At 36.1% G+C, this 23,591-nt stretch overlaps 4 protein-coding genes and 1 pseudogene across 6 annotated transcripts; 3 read left to right on the top strand and 2 right to left on the bottom strand.

The window, feature by feature from the left end:
- Positions 1-103: 103 nt before the first annotated feature.
- Positions 104-2,982, top strand: LOC147400722 (pentatricopeptide repeat-containing protein At3g26782, mitochondrial pseudogene; annotated as a pseudogene).
- Positions 2,983-5,259: 2,277 nt separating this feature from the next.
- On the bottom strand, positions 5,260-6,664 carry LOC147400721 (WD repeat-containing protein LWD1). Its single transcript, XM_086441705.1, has one exon. The coding sequence runs from the start codon at positions 6,536-6,538 to the stop codon at positions 5,504-5,506; it is 1,035 nt and encodes a 344-aa protein (XP_086297831.1). The 5' UTR covers positions 6,539-6,664; the 3' UTR covers positions 5,260-5,503.
- A 1,447-nt stretch (positions 6,665-8,111) lies between these two features.
- On the top strand, positions 8,112-9,766 carry LOC147400720 (large ribosomal subunit protein eL21x/eL21w). The gene is made up of 2 exons (XM_086441703.1): positions 8,112-8,407; positions 9,339-9,766. Exons 1-2 carry the CDS (start codon positions 8,171-8,173, stop codon positions 9,594-9,596), a joined length of 495 nt encoding a protein of 164 aa, XP_086297829.1. The 5' UTR covers positions 8,112-8,170; the 3' UTR covers positions 9,597-9,766.
- Positions 9,767-14,936: 5,170 nt separating this feature from the next.
- Positions 14,937-20,345, top strand: LOC147400719 (CDP-diacylglycerol--inositol 3-phosphatidyltransferase 1-like). Of its 2 annotated transcripts, XM_086441701.1 has the most exons (12): positions 14,937-15,221; positions 15,345-15,461; positions 16,620-16,704; positions 16,805-16,854; positions 17,735-17,774; positions 17,943-17,987; positions 18,109-18,174; positions 18,327-18,441; positions 18,543-18,599; positions 18,745-18,843; positions 19,548-19,645; positions 19,969-20,345. In XM_086441701.1, exons 2-11 carry the CDS (start codon positions 15,401-15,403, stop codon positions 19,605-19,607), a joined length of 678 nt encoding a protein of 225 aa, XP_086297827.1. In that variant the 5' UTR covers positions 14,937-15,221; positions 15,345-15,400; the 3' UTR covers positions 19,608-19,645; positions 19,969-20,345. The 2 variants fall into 2 exon arrangements, with proteins under 2 accessions (XP_086297827.1, XP_086297826.1); XM_086441700.1 differs by lacking the exon at positions 19,969-20,345 and having other exon boundaries at positions 14,939-15,221; positions 19,548-19,791.
- A 655-nt stretch (positions 20,346-21,000) lies between these two features.
- On the bottom strand, positions 21,001-23,347 carry LOC147400718 (uncharacterized). 2 transcript variants are annotated; one of them, XM_086441702.1, is made up of 4 exons: positions 23,208-23,347; positions 22,352-22,465; positions 21,681-21,763; positions 21,001-21,442 (listed from the first exon to the last, which is right to left on the bottom strand). In XM_086441702.1, exons 1-4 carry the CDS (start codon positions 23,294-23,296, stop codon positions 21,324-21,326), a joined length of 405 nt encoding a protein of 134 aa, XP_086297828.1. In that variant the 5' UTR covers positions 23,297-23,347; the 3' UTR covers positions 21,001-21,323. The 2 variants fall into 2 exon arrangements, 1 of the variants encoding a protein (XP_086297828.1); XR_015178260.1 differs by lacking the exon at positions 21,681-21,763.
- Between the last annotated feature and the right edge of the window lie 244 nt (positions 23,348-23,591).

The raw sequence follows: 23,591 nt of genomic DNA, 5'->3' as shown, positions 1-23,591 counted from the left end.
TCAGAATATCTTTAGAGTCAACCTCATAATTTATTTATTGGGTTGGATCTCAATTTAAATCCAATAAAAAGACAAATTGGTTGATTCGTAGGAAGCCTGTGCTGTGCTGTTCTACTCCTCTCTCTCACTCAGCCGTTTTTTTCCTTGGGACACTCTGATGTCCAACATCGTTTGGATGTATCCTATATAAAAGTCCTTTGAAGAAGGATCAACGTTAGAGAGAGAGAGAGAGAGAGAGAGGATTGTCATCTTCATCAATAAAATAATAAAATTGAGAGATGCATTTGAGGTAAGTGTAGTATTTATTGTGGTGCAGGATATGATTCGGAAGGAATGCTTCGTCTAGGTCAGTATGTGTCACATTGTAAAAGAGAAGCTACAGAGCTGCTACATCTCTCAAACAGACGTCTTAATCTCCTTTTCTCCTCTTACCTTACATCCAACAGAACCACCACAAACACCTCCTTTGAATTCCAAGACTTGTACGATCATCTTCTACACTCTTGTAATAGCTTGAACTCACTTAAACAGATACACTCCTCTCTCTTCACTTCTGGCTTCATAAGGGACACCCCCCATTTTGGTGCTCAAATTGTCATCAAATACTCTAAATTTGGTGAACCCAGTAGCGCCCGATCCCTGTTCGATGAGATTCGCACATCCAATTCATTCCTTTGGAACACTATGCTCCGAGCCTATGCAAATGGTGGTCACTGTACGGAAACTCTTGAGCTCTATATGCTCATGCATAGAACGGGTGTGCGACCCAATAATTACACATTCCCTTTTGTTCTCAAGGCATGTGCTTCGAGATCATTGGCCCTGGAAGGTAAGGTGGTTCATGGAGACACGATAAGAACAGGGTTCGAATCAGATATGTTTGTCGAGGCCGCATTGGTTGATATGTATGCCAAATGTGGCAAAACTGATGACGGACGCAGGGTCTTCGATAGAATGTCAACAAGGGACCTTGTCTGCTGGACTGCGATGATCACTGCTTATGAGCAATCTGAACGGGCTGAAGAATCATTAGTGCTGTTCCAAAAGATGCAGGAGGAGGGTCTTGCGGCTGATTCAGTTACAGCTGTCAGTGTGGCATCTGCAGTGGCTCAGTTAGGAGATGCCAGGAGAGCTCGATCACTCCATGCTTATGCAATCAGAAGCAGGTTTCTTGAAGATGTCTTTGTCGGAAACTCAATTGTAGCCATGTATGGTAAATGCAGCAATGTTGAAGTGGCCCGTTTGGTTTTCAACCGAATGAAGGAAAAAGATGGAATCTCATGGAATTCGATGCTTTCAAGTTATGCTCAAAATGGGTATGCTGGCGAAGCTCTCTTACTTTTTGATCAAATGCAGGTTTCTGGGGCTAAGCCCAGTCCTGTGACAGTGTTGATTGGGGTATCTGCATGTGCTTACTTGGGGTCTCTGCATCTTGGAAAGAAACTACATCATTTTATAATTGAAAAACAAATAGAAATTGAAACTACATTGTGGAATGCAATAATAGACATGTATGCAAAGTGTGGAGACTTAGAATCTGCTGTTCAGATGTTCAATAGCAGACTCCAGACCGAACGGAACGTTAGTTCATGGAATGTGATGATCTCAGGCTATGGCATGCATGGGCATGGCAAAGAAGCACTTGAACTCTTCTTACAGATGCAAGAGGAAAGAATTGAGCCAAACCACATTACATTCACATCCATTCTATCCGCTTGTAGTCATGCAGGACTTCTCAATGAGGGTAGGAAGTGTTTTGAGGACATGAAAAAGCTCTCCATGTCACCTGAGGTGAAACACTACACATGCATGGTTGACATGCTTGGTCGAGCTGGCCTCTTAGATGAAGCTCTCGATTTGATCAACGAAATGCCGTCTAAGCCCAATGATGCAGTGTGGGGGGCCTTGCTCTTGGCTTGTAGAATACATGGTAACACTAAGTTAGGGGAACTTGCAGCTAAGAATCTGTTCCAACTTGAGCCAGAACATACTGGATACTATGTGTTGATGTCAAATATATATGCTGCATCAAGCAAATGGCAAGAAGTTGGGAGGCTGAGACAAAATATGAAGAGTAGGGGACTGAAGAAACCCGCAGCCTTCAGTGTAATTGAGTTTGGTAAAGAGGTTCATGGATTCCACACCGCTGACCAGACTCATCCACAAAGTGTACTAGTTCATGGAAAGGTAGAGGCTTTGGTCATCGAGATGAAGATGGCAGGGTATGTGCCAGATCGATGGTGTGTCCTGCATGATGTTGAAGAGGAAGACAAGGACCATATTCTCAACACTCACAGTGAGAAGCTTGCTGTCGCTTTTGGTATTATGAATATTGACCCTGAAATGCCCATACAAGTAACAAAGAACCTCAGGGTGTGCAACGATTGTCATTCGGCATTCAAGTTAATCTCAAATGTTTTTCATAGGAAGATTGTCGTGAGAGATGCAAATCGATTCCATCACTTTCAAAGTGGGTCATGTTCATGCAAGGACTATTGGTAAGGTGCATCCAATGACAGATTGTTTCAAGCAACATTTTACGACAGATCTGCAGTCGAGCCACAGTAAATTTCCTGTTCCACAGAATGATTCAACAAAGTGTAAACCTTTAGTGGTTGGGCATTTGCCTCCCCATGAATTGTAGTAGCCCAGTGAAAAACCATTTAGAAAGAATCCAAAGGATTTTTTAAAAGTATTTGTGACCTATGGTTCATAGTTGGTCACCAGTTAATTGTTGGGGGCTCTAAATGAACCATTGGAAATATGTATTGTGAATTACATCCCAAGATCTGGAGATAGTAATTATATTTCATTGATTATTGTAAACCTTGACAGCGGGACAATGGAACTATTGATGCTGCACGCAGTGGGCTTATAAAAATATCTTTAACACCCAGAGAAAATTTTGTGGGCTTGTAAACATCAATCAGATTTGCAATAAATTGTGAATTTGTTTGCTCCATTTGCAATAAAATTAAGATTGTCGGCATATTACAACTGGCATTTATGGACAGAGCAACATCTCTCATTCCAGCTTTTTTTTTTAATCGGTTAGCCTATTTTTAATAAGTTCAGTAACTTGATTGTGTGTGTGTGTGTGTGTGTGTGTGTGTGGGGGGGGGGGGGGGGGGGGGATGTTTGAGCCCAAGTCTGGTATCATCTTTACAAACTATGCTAGTTGGCACCTGCAACTCTCATTCCAGCTTTTGTCACTTATTGTAAAAGAAAAAGAAGAAAATCGATTCAACCATGAGTATTGGGTGCTCCTGTTCAACTGTCACATGCATCAGAGCAGACCAAACCCGTACAACTACAATACAAAATGTCCCACAGCTATGTGAAATCCATTTGAGACTCAACTCTCAGAAGAGTCACCCTTGAAATGGTCTCAAACTCAGTTGTGGCGATCAGCAAGACATCCACAGTTTTACTAAACAACTACTTGATGACTTCAGATATTTGTACATCTGAGTTCAGTTAATGCTGTAAAGGGGCACGCACAAGTAAACGTAAGAAAAATGACATCTAACAATCAAATTATATTTCCTTTTCATCATAATATAGGTTTTTTTTTTTTTTTTTTAAACAAGTGTAAAATTATATTGCAAAAAGTCAAACAAAGAAAATACAAAACAAAGAGGCTGAGAGATCCCCCAAGCAAAAGCAAGAAGAAATTACAAGTCCATAGAAAACAAACAAAACAACCAAATAAAACAAACAAGAAAACACTAAGAAACACAAAGAATCCCATCTAAACATAAAATCATCAAAAGAGAGCCCCGCGAATCCGCAAATTCTGTGCTCAATTTTGACCATAGGTAAAGCAGCCCCAAGATATCCAAAAACACCATGATATTTCTTTCTCTCCAAAGGCCCCCAAGCAATAGCTGAAGGGAGGATAATCCAAAGGTAGTCTTTTCTACGAAAGAAGATATTCAAAGTCCACCCTTCTCATAACAAGATGAAAGATAAAGGAAAGACCCAATACATACGAAACCAAAAAAGAAATTTTGACTAATTACCCCAGGAAAAAGAACAATGGATAAAGGTGTGATTAACAAATTCCTCATTCCTCAATCATAGAGGATAGAAATTTAGAGTGATCTAACCACACTTGATCAAGTTGCCAAGGTGAGAATCGTAAGGAAAGTAGCCACACAAAGAAGGAAACCTTGGAAGGAACATAAACTGACCAAATGACAGATGCTGAAATAAAATTATCAAGTGGAGGGAGAAGGAAATTCTAGAAGGAACGAACCGAAAATCTCTTCTCCTTAGTCAAAATCCATTCCCTCCTGTCCTGATCATTCACTTTGAACTGAACAGAATTCAAAAGATCGAGAAAAGATGTTACTTCTGTTATCTTCCAGTCATTGAAATTCCTTTTGAAGCTCAGACCCTAAGAAGAGATGCTACCATTGCAAATCAGACATTGCTCAAATAACCAAATAACCAGTTATCCACCCAAACATTTCTAGAGTGAAGAATCTCATGACAATGCCATCTCTATCCCCATGCTTGTATTGAGTTACCAGGAAGCCCAAGAAGAAACAAATATAGACCGAATTTAAGAATCCACTCAAAATCAAAAACCAAAAAGGAGAGATGAAGAAAAAAAAATGCAACAAAACCCGAAAAGTCCCCAAAGGCGAAGTTGGCAGTAAAGACCATTAAACAGGAAAACCTCACAATTCAATGGGGGACATTCAGACAAACACATTTTTATCAAAATGAAATGATAAAGAAAACAAACGCCCTTCACTAAAAACACATGAAAGAATTTTTCTAAAGTCCTACCAAAATGGAAAATTGAGCATGTGAAAAGCCCAAAAATAACAAAAATAAAACAAGAGAGTCATTAGATGCTAAACAAGTCACCCACCAGAGTTCTACAAATCTACTACTACTACTACTACTACAGTTTTTAGAGTATATTGAATTGAAACCTGATAGTATCAAAACTAACCCAATTCCAAAACTGAAAAAACAAAGCATGATAAACAAGGGAAAGTCCATTGAGCTGAATTGATCACTTGCTTTCATAGCATAATATTACAGCCCAAATTAGAAGGAACTGATGAGAAGATGAAGACCAAAAAGAACATGGATTGAATCACACTTAAATCAAGAGGAGACATGGTCTTATAGACAGAATTGAATGACCTCAAACTTTTTGAAAAAAGGTTTGATTAACATATCTAAAAATAAAATAAAAAAGCTGTATAAGAAGAATAATTGGGGGTACAAAACAGCAAGGCAGCAATAAAAGTTTGTTATCAGTCCATTCATCAAACTAGAAAGTAGAAATATCATTAGAAAAGTAGCAGTCAGCATTATAAATGGAGGGAGGTTTTTGTACTTCGATAGGTTCAATGGAGTATTTTTGGGACTGACATAAAAAAAACTAAATACTAGAATACCATCATGACTCTCATCTCTCATCTCTCTATTTCACATCCTTATCCTCTCCTCATGGGATCATTGAGACTCCATTCGAACTCACTCAAACTCGAAGTATCTGAAGTTTCCAGGAGAAAGCGATTGCAACCCAATCCGGCTGGGTCGACGACCACTGCAGCTGCTCAATCTCTGCCCCTGCCGTATATGCCAGAATTGGATCTAACCCACCCTCCACCGGCTGTCCCATCGACGATAAATCCCAAATCAATGCCTGTGAATCATCCCCTGCGGTGCAAATATGACAAGAACTGTGTGGTGCCCAAGCAATCGCATTAACGCTTGATTGGTGCCTCTGCAATTCGACCACTGGAAGTGTCGGAAATCGGATATCAAGCACTACAACCTTAGCACTGTCCATGATGATCGTAGCCATGTACCTTGGGTCCTGCTTATTCCACCCCAATCGAACCAACGGTGTGTCTGGCTCTGAGCTTTCGTAGATGATAGTTGAGTGCTCCTTGTCTCTTAGGTCAAAAACCCTAACGGACCCATCAGCAGAGACAGAAGCAAAGACGCCAACACCTCCCCATGCGATATCATAGACCTCCTTATCATGGGCAATCAACTGGGTATCGACCGTCTCTCTCTCAATGTCCCAAATGGTGCAAGTAGTGTCGATGCTCGAAGTGCCAATTCTTCTGGGCTCGGCTTCATTCCAGTCGAAGGAGGTGAGTGGACCACAGAATTCGCTGTTCTTGTTACCATTAAGGAGACTCTTGACTTCGACTCCATCTTCAGAGATGCTCCATAGTCGGAGAAAATCTGCGGAGGTGGCGAGGAGATCAGGCTTCTGGCACTCCTTATCGGGGATGAAGATGGTCTTGGTTGGTGGGTAAGGGTGCTCGAAGGAGAGGTTTGGGTCTGATCTGATCTCTCCATTGGAATCGTCGAGTTGGACGATTTCGACTCGGTTGGAGTACTGTTCACGCAAGCTAGCGATGGCGAGACGGTACATCTTGTCACGACGTACACTCCAGTTCATGGCGTAGATGTGCCATGGAGCCTCGTAGGTGTAGATCTCGGATCGTTTCTGCTGCTCCTCCGACCCGTCCTGGTTTGGATCGCTACTCGTCACCATCGACCTCTCTCTCTCTCTCGCTTGGCCTGAGACTCTGTGATAGACGGAGAGGTTTTCCTTTTTCCTTCAGAGAAAGAGCGACGAGTAAAATAAAGTCCTTTCAAGTTTTCCCTTTGGAATTGGATTGGCCATTTGACCTTATCTTCCTGTATGGTTTTCGTGAAGGAATGTCTAAGGGGTGCTGTTAACAATAACATGTGCTATAGGGATGGGGCACACCGTTCCGTTATATATACATTAAATACACCCTCAAAATTTATGAGACCCACTAGTTGCACACCACCCATTACCATTTGCATTTCATCACTTAAAAAATTCCGCACTCCATTTGAATGATTACTTTAAACATAATGTGAAAAAAAAAATAATGTTACACTCCTTTTTTTTTTTTTTTTAATTGTTATCCTTTCTTAACTATGCCTAAAGAAATTATGACTAGTTCAATAATTTTTACAATAAATATTTTTTCATTTTAGACCCATGTTTATAAAATTATGTTCTCTTAAAATACACAATTCATAATAAAATTTTAAACCAAGATTAGAAAAATCAATGCCTTGATTAAATTGGAGCCAAAGAAAATGTGAACAAAATCAATCAAAATAGAACACGTATAAAGATTAAAAAACTGCAAGTTAAAATAAAATTTAAACTCTAAAAAGTTAATTATTGGAGTGGAGTGCAAGCAATAGATTAAGATAGAAATTATAAAAATAAAATAAAAAAATGATTTTTTAAGGTTGGTGTGCAACTAATCAATCCCAAATTTATTGTCCAATCTAAATTGCCCAAAAACAAAGTTTCTACCAAAAACGCCCTCTAATGTTTATTTCCAAGGTGTATTTATTGGATCTTAGCATGTCGACTTAGGTAGGGGTGTCAATGGAAAAAACTTTGAAGCGGACATCCTGCTTCAAAGTTTTGAAGGAACCCTCTCCATTAGATTACATGTGGCTTTTTTGATGAGGTGTTTCAAATTTTAGCAAAAATGTATGGGTATGAAATAAATTCAAAATGCCATATGTCTTGTAACGAGGAGAATTCCTTCGTTATAATTTGTTATATTAAAGATATAAGTTAATAATTTTTTTTTTTTGTTAAAATAAAAATTTATCTTATTTTAAAAATAATAAATTTTAACAAGAAATAGTTCATTTTAAGCTTTAATCGATAATTTATATGAAAAATTTATTAACTTTACAAAACATGCATTTTATTTTGAAATTACCAAATAAAGTAGGTTTAGAATTACCAAGAATTGAAGTTTAGTATATTAGTAGGTATTTTAGTCATTCAATTCTCTAAGTCGGGTTTTTTAATTAATGAAAAGATTAATAATATCTTGAAAAGGGTAAAATAGTCTATACATAAATAATAATAAATAAATAAAAACATTTTTAAATATTATTATGGCAGAGGTTTTAGCCTTTTAAGCGAGGTAAATGTAAATATCAAAACGTTAGGGTTCAACATGACATTACGTCAAATCAGAAGGGTCATAGTGTAATTTATATTAGGTATAGGGTGTTAGGGTTTGTCATTGCGACTATAAAAGGAAGAGAACATTTTAGGGTTTAGTCTCGTTTAGGGCTGAAGAAGACGTGAAGGGCAAAGAAGAAGAAGAAGAAGAAGATGCCTGCAGGTCACGGACTTCGTGCTCGAACCAGAGATTCGTTCTCTCGTCCCTTCAGGAAGAAAGGTTACATTGCCCTTTCGACTTACTTGAAAACCTACAAGACTGGAGATTATGTGGATGTGAAGGTGAATGGTGCAATCCACAAGGGCATGCCCCACAAGTTTTACCATGGTCGCACTGGCAAGGTCTGGAACGTTACCAAGCGTGCCATCGGTGTCGAAGTCAACAAGCAGGTAAGCAAGCAAGCAATCAATCGATCGATCTATCTATCTATCTATCATCCATCAATCGTGTTTTATGGTGTTTTTGTTTTGTTTGGCAATATCTGATCTTTTATTTGAATAAAAATTTATTTGCTTAATATTAGGGAATTAGGGATTCAATGATTCATTGGTCTTAGTAGAATATCGAGGTCCATTTCATTTTGATTTTCTTTCGCATTGAAAACAAGTGTAGGATGAGATGGAAAATATCATAAATAATAATCGACACACTAGATAACAGAACCCATATTTAATATAATGGAGAAAATACAATATTAGTGAGCACAGAGTAGATCTGATTTTATTGGTAGATACCATTAATAGCGTTATGTACAAGTGATTCAAACTCATTAAAGAAAAAAGAAGGATGCGATTTTACTTACAGTATATGAGAATGTTGAGGTGTTTCTTGCACTCTATGGAAGTTACTTCTCTTATCTAGTAATTCGTAAAACTTGTTGATTTAGTCTATAATACTATATTACCTGTTTGTAATCTCAATTGTTTGGATAAGATATTGCCTAATTGAAATCTCAATTCTTTGGAGAATCCAACCATAAAAGGACTAGTTCAAAAGTACATTCTAACAGCATTAAACTCATGAAAATTTGAATTGAGGTTGAAAACTTGAAGTGAAGTGAACCTTGTTATTACTTTTGGAACCTCTTTTTTCTTGGTACATCAGAAGAGAACATGGTATCATAGTGTTGATTGATTTGCAATCTCCATTTGTGCTCTCATAACCAACCCATGGTATGTGATGGATGATTAGTTTCTTGTGTGTGTAACATTATCACTAATTCAGCCTTGCCCCATTTCTATATCATGATCTGCATCTGTTAGAAGAACATCTTCGATCTAACCTTTTTTTTTTTTTTTTTTTTTTTGTGTTGTTACATAGGTTGGGAACAGGATTATTAGGAAGAGGATCCACGTGAGGGTGGAGCATGTTCAGCCATCAAGATGCAAGGAAGAGTTTAAGCTGAGGAAGATCCAGAATGACAAGTTGAAGATGGAGGCTAAAGCTCGCGGGGAGAAGATCAGCACTAAGAGGCAACCCCAGGGCCCCAAGCCTGGGTTCATGGTAGAGGGTGCTACCCTTGAAACTGTTACACCAATTCCCTATGATGTCGTTAATGATCTCAAAGGTGGTTATTGAGTCATCTTTTGCTTGTTTGATTTTCTTTATCTTCATTGAATATCCAGTTCTAGTAGTACATTGTTTCCTTTTTTGCATAAGATTAAAGTGTGAGTTCATGTTTGAACCTTTTTTGTAGGGAAATTAAATCTGTTATTGGGTTTTAGCTATTATACTTGTTTTTCTTCTAACTTCTTTTGTGATGAATTAGCTCTGTTGCTAGTATTATTATACAGTCATCATTGCCCTTGAAATATCTTTTTTTTTTTTTTTTTGGGGGGGGTGGGGTTTGGAGGTGGTGTTGGTTAGACTATTGCAGAAGATTATGCTGACGTTTTCTAACATTTATGATTTGAATTAAATATTTTCCACTATTAAACATTCTGTGGTGGTGGGAATGAGCTTGTTATTTGTTGGAGATAAGTTTAGGGTTAGGGGATGCTGAAGTTGAACAGTTTTAGAGTTGTTTGGATGTTTAGAACTCTATTTTCTAACTCAAAATTAAAGGAATTTCTACCATTTTGAAGTTTTTATAGTGTGAATGAGCTGAATTTATTATGGGGGAACTTTTGGTAGTTTAATCACTACTGGAACCTCTGAGAGGTGGAGGCTATTTTTTAAAATTGGCTTGGCTAGAGTTTGTTGAATGAGTATTTTTTAGTGGCCGATTAATTGCATTGAAAAGGAGCTCACTAATATAGCAAGGGCTTTCTCCATGCTCGTAAAGGTGAAATCTCAGAGTGAACGGTGCCATATTGCTTCATTACAAATCCTCACAACTGGCCCCAAGTCAAATATATAATAAAAACATGAATTGTGTTTAGATTTTCTTGAAAAAAGTTCCAACAATGTCTTTTATGGCAAAGAATACTCATATAAGATTTTCTTTTGATGAGACAATGTAAAATTACTAGTTTTGGAGAACCTCACACAAGACACCTCACACAAGACATCTTTGTGCCTAGATTTTGGAATCTATATTGGCAAGATGTGTAGAGTGTATTTCCCACTCCCAAGTTCAAACCTTCTTCAATCCAACTTCACCAGCTGATCACTAAACCCCTTCCCCTATTTAAAAGAGAAAAAGAAAAAAAAAATCCCTGAACTCACAGTAAAATGCCTAATATATACTTTTCATTAATAAACTATTCCAATGACCGAGTATTATAGCCATACGGATAAACATGGCTAAAGATTGAAAGTTTAATGGGACTAAAATCCATTTATTTAGCTCTTTCCCACCTATGAATGTTGAATTCTGTGAATGTTAATAGCATGACCTAAGTTCAACAACCACCTTCACCTACTAATTACTAGCTAAAAATTGCTTTTTCCCACTTCTATTTTTCTCACAACAGTGGTAGTAATAGGGATTGTGCTATAGTTTATACGTGTACCCCAGCATGCCAAGGGAAAAATTACTCATTGTCATTATAATAATGATTTTCTGACTCTCCCTTCTGACATACTCTCCCATATTCTTTTGATGTGGCATGTGCTAGACTTATAGATTTTCCTGGGGATACACAATGCACATATTTATGGGGATGTGCAGTTGTGTATTCCGAAATTTTTTTTATGGTTTTAGCACATGCCACGCCAGAAGATAATGGGGGAGTCAAAAAATCACTCACTCTTATCATTATTATAGAAATTTCTTTCAAAATGCCCCCAATTTTTGGGAGTTAACTTAATAATCCAATTGATAAAAAAATTCCAACTACATGTCTTCTCACCTTAAGAAAAGTTTTAAGTATTTAGAATATCTTTTCTCACTTCATTTGAATGACCATTATGATACATTATAATCATATGTAAAATTTGGGTATTTCATGAAAATCTATATAATGGCGAATTTGTTACTTTTGAAAGTGGTAGATTCACAACTTTTATAAAACGGTGAATTTATTGTTCTATTTGTTTAAAAGCAGTGAATTTCGCACTTTGCAAAAGCAACGATTTCATTGTAATATAAATTGAAATACTTAAAATGCATATAATAATATTAGTTAAATGGATGTTATGTTCAAATTAATTTATAATATTATGGGTAGATTATATTGAATACATTAATTGATATATCTTAGGGTTTTTATTTTTATTTTTATTTTTTTAATTTAAAAAATATTAATGTAGATTTATGTCAAGAATAATCACTCTTCTTTCATTATCATAGCAAAAATTATAAGATTACTATTTATACTTTTATATTATATATTTATAAATTTAAAGACTAAAAATGAAACATACAGAGCATTGCCATTCACGTTTCAATATTTTTATTTTTAATATTTATTTAAAATTATTAGGTGGCATATGTAAATTATAAGGCTGTAATTGTCTTTATGACTAATTTGAGAGGTTTCTTCATAAGTTTGAAATAGATAATCTAGTTTTGTGATGTGTTATCATTTCCACTTTAATAAGGAAGGGAGAGTTTCCTGTTTAGTAGTGTTTTCCTCATAGTTCCATGCAGTGAATTTGAGAATAGTGTTGAATCAATCACTTTTAAATTCTCTTCTTTTTTTTTTTTTTGAAAGGTCAATAGGGTTAAGGCAGACCCACTACAACCGAAGAATTGGGATACCACATGCATCCTGATAAATAACAAAGATAAGGTCGCTAGAGAGCAACTCACAATCTAATTCAGTATAACCTAAGCTATTCTGATATGAAGCAAGTATGTCGGTAGCCCTGTTGGCTTTTCTAAAGACGTGGGAGAAGGAAACTTTGCTAAATCTGTGAAGCAAGTTCCTTATATCAAGGACCACATGAAGAACACTCTACGGGGGGTTCCACCTATCTTCCAATATTTGGATAGCTTGCAAGTAATCAGATTTTATCTAAATCTTAGAGCATCCTTTAAAGTCTGCTAACTTGATCCCATGGAGAATGCCCTGGAACTCATGAGAAATGACAAAAATTGGAGCTTCACATCCAACAATAGTCGCCAAAACTTCTCCTTCACTGTTCCTAATGATTGTGCCAAACCCTCATCTACTAATGGAGAATGAATCATCTAAGTTAATAACCCAAATACATTTATCTGGTTTAGGCCAAGCGCAATACCTTCTCGGCTTGTGGATAAAGGTAGCCTGAAGGCCTTAAACATGAGAAAAGGCACGATTCAAGTCAGAGTCTTCAATGTCTTCTAGTAATTCCTTGAAGTTAATCCTAATATCTTCAACAATCTTGCGAATAATCGAATCCGAATCAAGGTATTTATTTTGATAAATTTTATTGCAATGCTCCCTCCAAATGTGGTAAATAAATACACATACAACCACTTGCTTCACCTTTTGAATAGTCGAATTCCCTTTAAAATTTTCGGCAGCCATTCAACCTCTTCAGTCCAAGTACCCGATACTCTTCGCATGAGACATTTTATGAGAATACCGACCCATACCCACCTCGAAAAAGGGCAGCCCCCAAAGATATGGTTAGAATGGTCATAACATCACAATCCTCTAATTTTTGGAGCATAGATGGGATTCAAAAATGAAAAATCCACAAAAATAATTTTTAAAATCACAATCAATGATTTTGAAATTGAACTCTTAAATTGAAAGAGTTTAGATTTAATGTTTTGTTAATGTGATGAAATCACAACCGCTCTAATTAATTGCTGGGAGCTGTAGGAAAACACTACTACAGAGGATCCACTCCCAATAAGGAAAGGTCGGGTATTGTCCAAGCAACCCTATATCACTTAATTTTTTTTAAACTATAAAAATACTTTTGGGTTAAATTATCTTTAGTTTTACAATGAGAGAAGGCAACTTGTTTTCGTAACCCATATGCAAACCCACATATCCCAACTAGATTAATGTAGTGTACGATAAATTTGTAATTTAAAAAAATTAACTAACATGACAACATAACTTATCCTAATGCACCTGTTGTTAGGGGTCAAGTTTTTCGAGGGTCTTATCCTTTCACTTTTTTAGAGAATTTTAAAAAGTAAATATATTAATATATTTTCTATTATTATAGATGTGTCATTTAAAAGAGTTCAACTAACCTTAGTAAGTTAGTGAGGATTTCACTCTTATTAAGGGTCCTTTAGTAGTTGGGCTCACCTTGTGGAATCCAAAAACAGGATCCAATGCTTTGGGATTGTAGAAGGCTTTTATGAATTTTGAATCTTTTTCCCCCAAAAAATATTTATTTTTTACTATTAAATTTTCATTTAAGTTTGGACGTTATGTGAAAGTTCGATAGCCATCCATTTTCAAAACCTCGTCTCAAGCACAAAAGAAATTGTTTTTTTATAAAAAAAAATCGGATCTAAGTTTTTTAATGAAACTTAAAGGACAGTGGGTGCTGGATTGCTGATGTGTTAATCCATTTGAGCAAATCTACTCTAATGAGGCTTAAAATTTCACCATGTTAGTAAGGAAAGGGTTTTGTTATCTAAAATATATTAATGAAATTATGTAAAAAGATAAGAGTTGTGAAGAATGCATGCGGTCTCGGTATGTGATTGACGTGGCAAGAGCACAAAACTATAAATCATTTTCATCAGGATACACAAGAAAAAAATGTGTGATTCTGTGCCCTTGTCATATCAACCACGTACCCAATCACATACTCTCATTAGGGATGGAGAACAATATCCCGTACCTAACCAAGTTATTATAATTTGTATATTAATGTAATAAATTATGTCGAATGCATTTATTGATCTTGTCAAGTCCAATAACATTTAATAATTGAGTAGAAATCAAGAACAGTGTCCCGTACCTAACCAAGGTCAGGTGACATCCTATTTTATGCCACCTAGCATTTTTGGGACCCATTAAGGGTATGGATACCTGGTCCATCTCTTGAAGAATTTACCCACAAAAATCCATTTGATTGTTGATGTGCATCGGTTGATAATAACATTGTCTTAAAAATAATTTTAATTATTGGATTTAAACTCTTTTTCAAAAGCTTTTAATCCCGTAGATACAAGTTATTGGACCACCATGAGTTTTGGTACCAAGGTTCACCACGGGATGCACCTCATTTACATATGGTAAAGTGGGTCTTAAAAAAAAGAAATACCATAGGGCATAGAAATGGGGTGCCACCTGATCTTGGTTAAAGTACAGGACGATCCCTACGCTCTATAATTTTATAAGGAAAACACTATTGCCTTATTGTGAAAGGTGTACAGCAGGAGAGTCCTATTAGAATGACATTGAAATTGACATCGTTTCACACATTGGTGTGCATAGGATACTAAATCGTACCTCGAAGAAAAGAATCTATGGTTGTTTCTGGACACATCCACGGCATTAATGTGGGAAACGATGTCAATTTTTATGTTACAATAACATTAGCACGTGCGTTGAGCTGGAAAATAGAAAATATAATTCTTGAGAGAAGTCGCGATCCCTTTCTTCCTCACATCGTCTTTGCTTTCGTCTCTGGAATCTCCTTTACAACTCCTAAGGACCGAAGCTAAGAGAACCCTAGCTCTAGTTAGCTCAGCGAGACTTGGATAATATTTTTCTTCAAAGGGTGTTTGCTGATGAGTTAGCGGTCCTGCTGGCTTCTTTTCTTTCCGTAGCAGAGCTGCCTTGCTCGCAGCTTGCAGACAGATTCAGGGTGAAGGAAAAATAAGAAGCAAGTGGTCTTGCCCATCCAATAGCTCGACTGGTATGATAAAATAACCCTTTAATTTCTTCTTCTTTTAAGTTTTCAATTTCATAATATAGGTTTTTTTTTTCCCATAAAATTAATTTTCGATTAAGTGTATCCAAAATGATTAATTGTGTGCAGGAGAGGGAATGATGGAATCTGCGTGAAAATAATAATAATAGTAATAATTTTATGCAATGGCTGATAAATCAACTCAGAGAAGCGTATCTGTATACCTTTACATCCCAAATATCATCGGTACGCTTATTACTGTTGTTCGTTAATCAGATTAATTTAACCCCCTTTTCATTGACATCTATTCAGTAATTAACGTCTTTATATATATAATATTGGGAGCGTTTGTTTATTTAGTAATCTGTTTAATATAATATGAGAAGGTGAAGGCAGGTTTTTGAATCCAGGTCCTCGGATTTTAACCAACATAGCAAGTTGGCACCTTCATTGCGAGCATGTTTATGATTTTTATTAATTGATTAAATGTTTTATTTTTATCAATCTGACATTATTTTTATTGGAAAATTCGAAACGGGTTTCTTTGTTTGATGTTTTGATTTCTTTAATTTTAAAAAGATGTTCAAACATGACCAACCAATTGTTCACGTAGCCACATTACAAGAAGATACTCAATTGCAATTGAATACTTTGGAATTTTTTTCTTTAAATTTAAGATCAGAAAATTGTAAGCTACTTCTGCTATGCCATCACATAACCACATAAACTCCATTAACAGAAACACATAACAAAGAAAAAGGATGCTACATAAAGAATGTTGAATTGTGAATGCGTGCTTAAAATCTCAGAGGGTAGATCATACATTAACTTCTCATTTGCATTTGGATTCAATAAGAGGCAAGCAATATCATGTACAAAGGCTAGATTATTGTCATGTAGATTCAAATAAAAGGCAGTCTATTACTGCTGTTGGGGTGCGTGCATTTGTGGGTGGGTGGGTGTTCGTGGGTGTCTGAAGGAGGCTTGGGTCAATTAAGCTTTCTTCATTAGAGATCCCGATTGAGGGCAAGCCTTTTTTTCCTCTTCATAATGGAGAGTTGGCGTTGGGGCTTTTTATATACACGCTGCTTGGAGTTGGAAGAGTTAATAAGGAGTTGTTATTATGTCATTTTTGGATTAATTTGGTAACTCCCATATTAAGTTTAGAGTTGCAACTCCTAGGAGTTTGCGATCCAAATGACAAAGTATATTTCAATAGTAGGAGTAGCAAACTAGCAATCTAACTTCGACCAAACCCCACTTGTAAATACATCTAATTTCCTTTTGTGCTAGTTTGAAAAAAGTAATGCTAACTTGATTAATCTCTCTATTTGTATTCTTCATTTCTTCCTTATATTACACATGAGATCTTCATGAATGATTTCTTCTTGCATGGGGATGTAGGATACATAAGAATTCTTATGAACTGTGTTGCATTTGCACGATGCTTTTACGACAAAAAGCTGTTCTCCGTTCTTTATTTTATCAGGTAATTATTACTTCATTATAATTTCCTTGAAATCCTGAACTCTATTACCTTAATTGCTTGTAGAACTGCGAATAATAGCTGATAGAATCTGTGGTTGCAGCTTTGTCTGTGATGGCTTGGATGGTTGGTTTGCTCGAAAGTTCAATCAAGGTGCAATTGAATTTATCCATATCATAACTAGGAATATTAGTTGTTTACCATAAAAGCTTGAGTGTTACTGCATTCATTTGTGCTAGTAATATGATGTGTTAATATAAAATAGCTTCTTCATTAGATAATTAAATTCATTTGTGCTATGCCCTCGGGCCAAGCTTGATTTTGTAGCCTTTCTTGTTTATGAAAATTTGAAGTAAAAAGTGGGAAGTGAAGAGGACATCAAGGGAATTAAAGTATTTGGAGAATGATCTAATGATCATAGTTGATTTTCATATTCACAGTTTCTTTTATGCTTTATAAATATACTTAAGCAGAAATGTTTGGGCATGGCTAAGTGATATGTGACATGCATCCCATTCCTGTACTCAAGGAATGTGGTTTTTACTCTAGGTAACATAAATTGAACAATTGAAGGGGTATTGGGCCGTGTTTCTCTAGTGGAATATCAGATGTGTTTCAATCTGAAATGGCAGAATTGAATTAAGTGAAGATGTTGAAAGCTTGATTCAAAATTTAGTTTGTAATTTAGCTCTCAAGTCGGTAGAGTATGTTACTAATTAGCTTGTAATTGAAAATGGGGTTCATGTTGCTGACACCAATCAGATGGGATAGGGTACTAGAAATGGCGATGAAAGGTAGTTTTTATTTAATTTTAATTTTTTCCTTAGATCTTAGATCTTAGGGGAGCACAAGCTCACTTACTTGAGATCCTTCAATTGAAAAATTACTTACATGTCTTTATCGGCTATCTTTGTGTTATCTCTGATGTGTATGTGTTCTATCATATATTTGTTGTTACAATCTACAAACTTCTGTAGAATAGAGGCTGACATGAATAAATATTAAAATGTCTGACCTCTTTGATATCCTGCAGTTTCAACTTTTGGTGCTGTTTTGGACATGGTAACAGACAGGTGCTCTTCTATCAAACTTTTTGGCTGCTCACATAACTTCATTTTTTTTGCTTAGGATTTTCCATTTCTGTTACATCCTTATCTGTTTTTAAATTTGTGTGAATCAAGAGTTCAATACTCCAGAATCTTCATTAACCCATCTCAGTTAGTATTTTTTTTTGTTCTCAGGGTCAGCACTGCTTGTCTACTTGTAATCCTCTCCCAATGTTACAGGTATAGATCATGTCTTGCAAGGCTTTTATGAGGATGATGGTTTGTCTTGATGCTTACATAATTTGTTTTGAATTAGAGTATGCCCGAGTTTCTGAGCATTTCAGTGTGATTCTTTTTGCAGCCCTGGCTTGATTTTCTTGTCACTGCTCGCTTTGGATATTGCCAGCCACTGGCTGCAAATGTACAGGTGGGTTACTTGAATAGTAGATCCTCAGATTTCATGCTAAATGAAGAATTACTTCTGCTGGCACAAGTTCCTCTTTTATACAGACTTCTCTTTTATCCTTGTTGAGATCATCCTTTTGTAAAGTTCTAAGCTTGAACCAATTTACTTTGCAGTACTTTTCTGTCAGGAAAGGCTAGTCATAAAGATGTAAAAGACAGCACTAACTGGCTTTTCAAGGCATACTATGGAAATCGTCTATTCATGGCTTGTTGCTGTGTGGCATCTGAGGTTAATTATAATTCATATAATCTGCTTGAGTCAATACCTTTTCCTATCCCCCTACGTATATTTGAAAACCCTATCCATGTGTTCTTTGATTCATACTGCAGGTTCTTTACATCATCCTTTTCCTTCTTGCAAAAAACTATCCTGAGAGTGTGATTGATGTAAGTCTTCGATCTCAAATGGTACTACATTTATATTTTACGTATCAAAAAATAAAATAAAATGGTACGTTTATTTTCTTTCAACCTTGATACGTTCGAAGAAGCTCCTCCTGGCTCACCTAGTTCCTGTATTCTTCTCTATCAGGTTTTAGTTAATACTGTGAAGCACAATTCACTTCTTTCTTTACCAATTGCTTTAGTTCTGTTTGGATGGGCAATCAAGCAAGCAGTCAACATTATACAGGTAGAGAGACACTTCTATAACTAATGACCAAACTCATGTCTGCATGATTCTCAGGGTTATATAGAAGTTTATATGAGATTTTTCATCAATTGATCGAAGCTATGTACTTTTTAGAGGACTATAATAACCATTATAAGCCCTGAAGTTGGTGATATTTGGAAGTGAAGTTTCCTAATTATTTTTATCCAAACACTTAAATGGGTGTTTGTGTGCACATTTATACATTTTGATTTGGTTTATAGATGATTGTGATACGATATTATTGTGAATTTGTTGAACTCTTTTTGGAAATGTATTAGCCTAGCATTTGCTTAGCCAAAAAGATAAAACAAATATAAAATGTATTAATCTAGCATTTGTTACAATGAGTAGTTTTTGTGAATACGCAAACCTAGATCTTGTGAGTGATTGTTATATGCCTAACATAATTTTTTTTTGTCAGAATTGATACATCTGCAACATGTTACTATAATATTGTGATCTTTTAAAATTATCTGATCCGTAATATGTTATAATATTACTGTGAATTTGATGAACTCCTTTCTGGATAGGTCATCTGTTATTACGAACAGTTTTTTGGTAATATGCAAATAATAGCTAGTTCTGGTTTTGCTGCTTTAGTTGCTATGTTCAATTATGGTATCTTATATTTGGATTTCATTTTAGATCTAAATGATTGTAATTTTTTTTTTTAATGGTGTTAGATAAAGACGGCAGCAGATGTGTGTGTGCTCTACGATGTTAATAGAAGGCAGAGACCCTGAAGCTACTTATTTCTGTTATGTCTAGATTTCAGGGTGAGGTGGGCACACTCCCTCTTTTTCACTCAAATGTATTTCACATTTTCATGTTTTTTTTCCCCTGAAAGAACAGTGTTTTGATATTGTGTGAAACAATGGAGGCATTAGGAAGACAATATGTGCATTGTGCCATTCCATTAGTTAAAAATTCATGAAAATTCTGGCTGCACAGTGCTATTTACATGTATATTGGAAAATGCGCCTATTCACACACCACCTTGTACAAATACTGACTACTGTGGCCGGGCTGGGGCTATTAAAAAATTATCTATAAAAAAGCCGAGCCCAAGCTAGTCCATTAACACACCTATTTAACTCTATGCAGGCATTTCATCTCTAGGAAGAAATGAATCGAATCCACTCATTGAACAATGAATGGACCGTCAGGGTGGGAAATGGGACCAAACAAGTATAGCAGAAATCTTGTAAGTAGGGATTATTTATTTTCAAAACCATTGTCTCAAAAGTGTCAGTTGCCCCGAGGTAGCTCGTCTTCTTGCAAGATTTCCAGTTAATTCAGCCTAGAATATCAAAGCAATTGGAATGGAAGATTTTGCCCATTTATTTATTGGGTTACAATTTTTATTTTTTGCATCTTCCAATATTTTTTACCTTCTGTTTTGATACTACCAAAGTGATAACAGAGATGAAATTTATTTTGGAATGAGGGATAATAAATGTGAGTTCGACGTTAAAAGATCATATATATTAGTCTCTGAAGGTTGGTGGTGGAGATATTATCACTCACCAGTTCAACTAATATCAATCATCTCTTCTTGTCAAAAACTGATTGTGGTGCTAAGGTGGTACCTACTTTTACAGATGCTTAATCTACCATTTTCATCGTATCTACCTAATTTACTGGGTAACAACTGGTCTGAGATTCTCTCTCTCTCTCTCTCTCTCTCTCTCTCACACACACACACCCACCCCCAAACACACTCACACATGCAGCAAGGCACGTTTACCATGGAATACAATCTTTCAAGTAAAGAATTTATCATTAGTGAGGTGGTGATAAACCAAATGAGTTGCCGTCTACTTTTATAGGTTAGAATACCAGATTTTTTTTTTCTGCCTTGGATACCTTTCCCTAGGTGTGGTACCTTAGGTGGAACCTTGGTTGATCGCTTGGAAGAGAAGTTTTAGAGGCTGTTGAATAGCGGTTGAGGCAGAAGCCATTAGGTGTCTGCTTGTCGGGGTCAGTTCTGCCTCCTTGGTACATCTAATTACCTCATCACAATAAACCAAATTATACCATCCATCCCAATGTAGCACATCAAACCCAGTAAATTACAGTAGCAAATAAAACCTAGTCATAACAGTAGTCCAATGTAATTGGATTCCAAGACGACCAGAACAAAAAATCACATGCTTTTGACTATTAGGAAAAAAACAAAAATGTTAATAATCTTGTGTTGAGTAATCCCTCATTTCTGAATTGAAGCAAACTTTAGAGAGGCGAACCTCATGATCATTCCAATAAGAGTGTAAAATTTGTGTACAACACCCAATGATAAGCAGAGAAAAATTATTGCATCAAGGCACAACAATGTCTTATGCGGTACATGTGTAGGTGGTTGGGAGGGGGAACAGGGCATGGAATAATAGTAGTAGATGACACTTCTAACAGACAATTTCCTTCCTCATCACTCAGCCACAAGAACAGATCTCAAACAATTACTCTAAAATATATTTGAAGCATGTCATTACTCTCAAAAGACACCAAGATGGGTCTTGCCAGCACTCAAATGTCAAACCTGAGAATACTTCTTTTTGTAGGCAAGGACGGTAATATCCTGAAAACACATTCAGAAAATTATAAGGCAGAGAAACCAATAATCAAAGATGGATGCAACAACCAAACAACCAATTCAGATATCCTCCAAAAATTTGACAGGGCATTCGAACTACATATGTAACTACCCAATTAACACAATAAAGGGAGTGCCCTGGTACATATGTAACTACCCAATTAGCCATCCAGTATGAGCAGTATTTCCTCGGGGCTACCCGCGAGGGCGCACCCTCACTTACCCGGTGCGTGTGCTGTGTGGGCTTTGCACATGCCCGGCGTAAGGACCCATATGCCTTGGCTCTGGCCCTGATCTTCCAGTCCCCTAGTCGGACGTAAGTTCAGACACCCCCATCACCAAAAATAAAAAAAGGTTAATAATGAATACAAAGCCTTTGAGCTACCTTGTTTGGGGTTTCATCTATACCCTTGGTACAAAGTTCAAATTAAGTTAAGGTGGGACTAGGAATAAAGTGTCACAATCAATTAGTATGGATATCCTATTGCTGATCAATGTCCATATAACATCAATTATGAAGATGTATTCAAATCAGTTTGAGAAGAATATAAATAAGCATTGGATTAAAAAAATTGTGCCATAAGATTTTAATGTAGAGGGGGATCACAAATACTGTGCTTCATATGGGATGTTTTTTTCTTGTAAGATGGGAAGTAGGCAAGCTGGTAATCAGGTTCTTCCACATGCCATCACTATCATTTCCAAAATCTAGCAACACCTTTACGTTATAAAGAAGAGAAATTTACTAGGGATGGATGTCCAATTGGATACAGATATCTAAAATCTCATATATCACTGCTGTAAGTATAACAATAATCAACAAATTCCATAATTCCATTGCTTAACATACATAAAAGAGAAATGGAACTAACTGCCAATGTGGAGAGAACTTACATTACATGTGCATATCTGAATTTATGACACAAATGTGCTTCAAATCTGCCAAATATTCCACTTGCATTCTCACCAAATATGGTGTACATAAAATGTGAAATATTCATTCTACACCTGAAACAAACAACATGAGCAGACCCAAAAGGTACCATGAGAGATGCACAACCACTTCCATAATCAGTAACTAATATGATCTTTTAAGGGAATTAATATTAGGCTCTTTGTCACAAATTATAAAACCTTCAATTATGCTTATGCCATAGGAATGATTGATTACCTACAAATAATTAAAATTCATTACACCTGTAGAAATTAATAGAAGTTTTAAGGGAGTCTTAGTACAGTGATCATACATCGTCATCTGATTTGGATTGAGAGCTATCTTATCATATCTTTAAGTGCTAAATAGCGATTTATCATTTACATTCATGATAATTAGATCTTCCAAATTAAACAGTACCCATCCACCATACATTTGATTTGATTACACCCATCACCATTTCAACCGGTGCTTGATCGGTTTGGGTACATCATCATCAACCTATTAGCTAGTACAGACTACAGAGTACACAAACACACTCTACTCTACAGATCGGATGGATAGACGATGACAAAATAGACTACAATGGTAGCTTGTGATATAAAAGTAAAAGGAAAAGAAACAACAAACATATGTATATACATATATCATACTCCATTGGAATTGGAACTACGGATCTCCTTTCTCCTCATCCAATAATAGATTCTTTTCATTATAGTTATGTAATTATTGTGCCTCTACGGTCCTCCTCGTAGAAGAGGTGGTAACAGAAGGTTGTGGAGCTGACTGATCAGTTGAGTCGCTATGAGAATTTACCCTGTGCAACCTGCATTTGAACGATCCTGCGTGCGTCGTTGGAGCACATACACACGCCCTACTACCATTACCATGTCCCATTGAATCATTTGAAGACCATGTCCTCTTTATGGTCTCCTTGTTTACTCTGCCGCCCACACCATAACTAGAAGACATTTTTCCAAGCAAGATCTCTTTAATAAATTTGATTCCCAACTGCCAAAAAAAAGATATCATCATCAAATACCAAATTCACAAATAATTTCTAATAAAATAAAATAACAAAAAAGTTAATAATTTTATTAATTATGAATAAGATATTATTTTTCAAAAACTATTTAAAGCGTTAGACCATCCAGTGTTCTGATAATTTGTTACAGTCCAAGGACTTAAAAGTTTTGCAGA

This window comes from Akebia trifoliata, chromosome 5 (genome assembly GCF_017979445.1).
Source record: "Akebia trifoliata isolate Shusen 1 chromosome 5, ASM1797944v1, whole genome shotgun sequence".
In the NCBI taxonomy this organism is placed as follows: domain Eukaryota; kingdom Viridiplantae; phylum Streptophyta; class Magnoliopsida; order Ranunculales; family Lardizabalaceae; genus Akebia; species Akebia trifoliata.
Note: the sequence above shows the minus strand (reverse complement) of the source record. Positions and strands in the feature narration are given on the sequence as shown.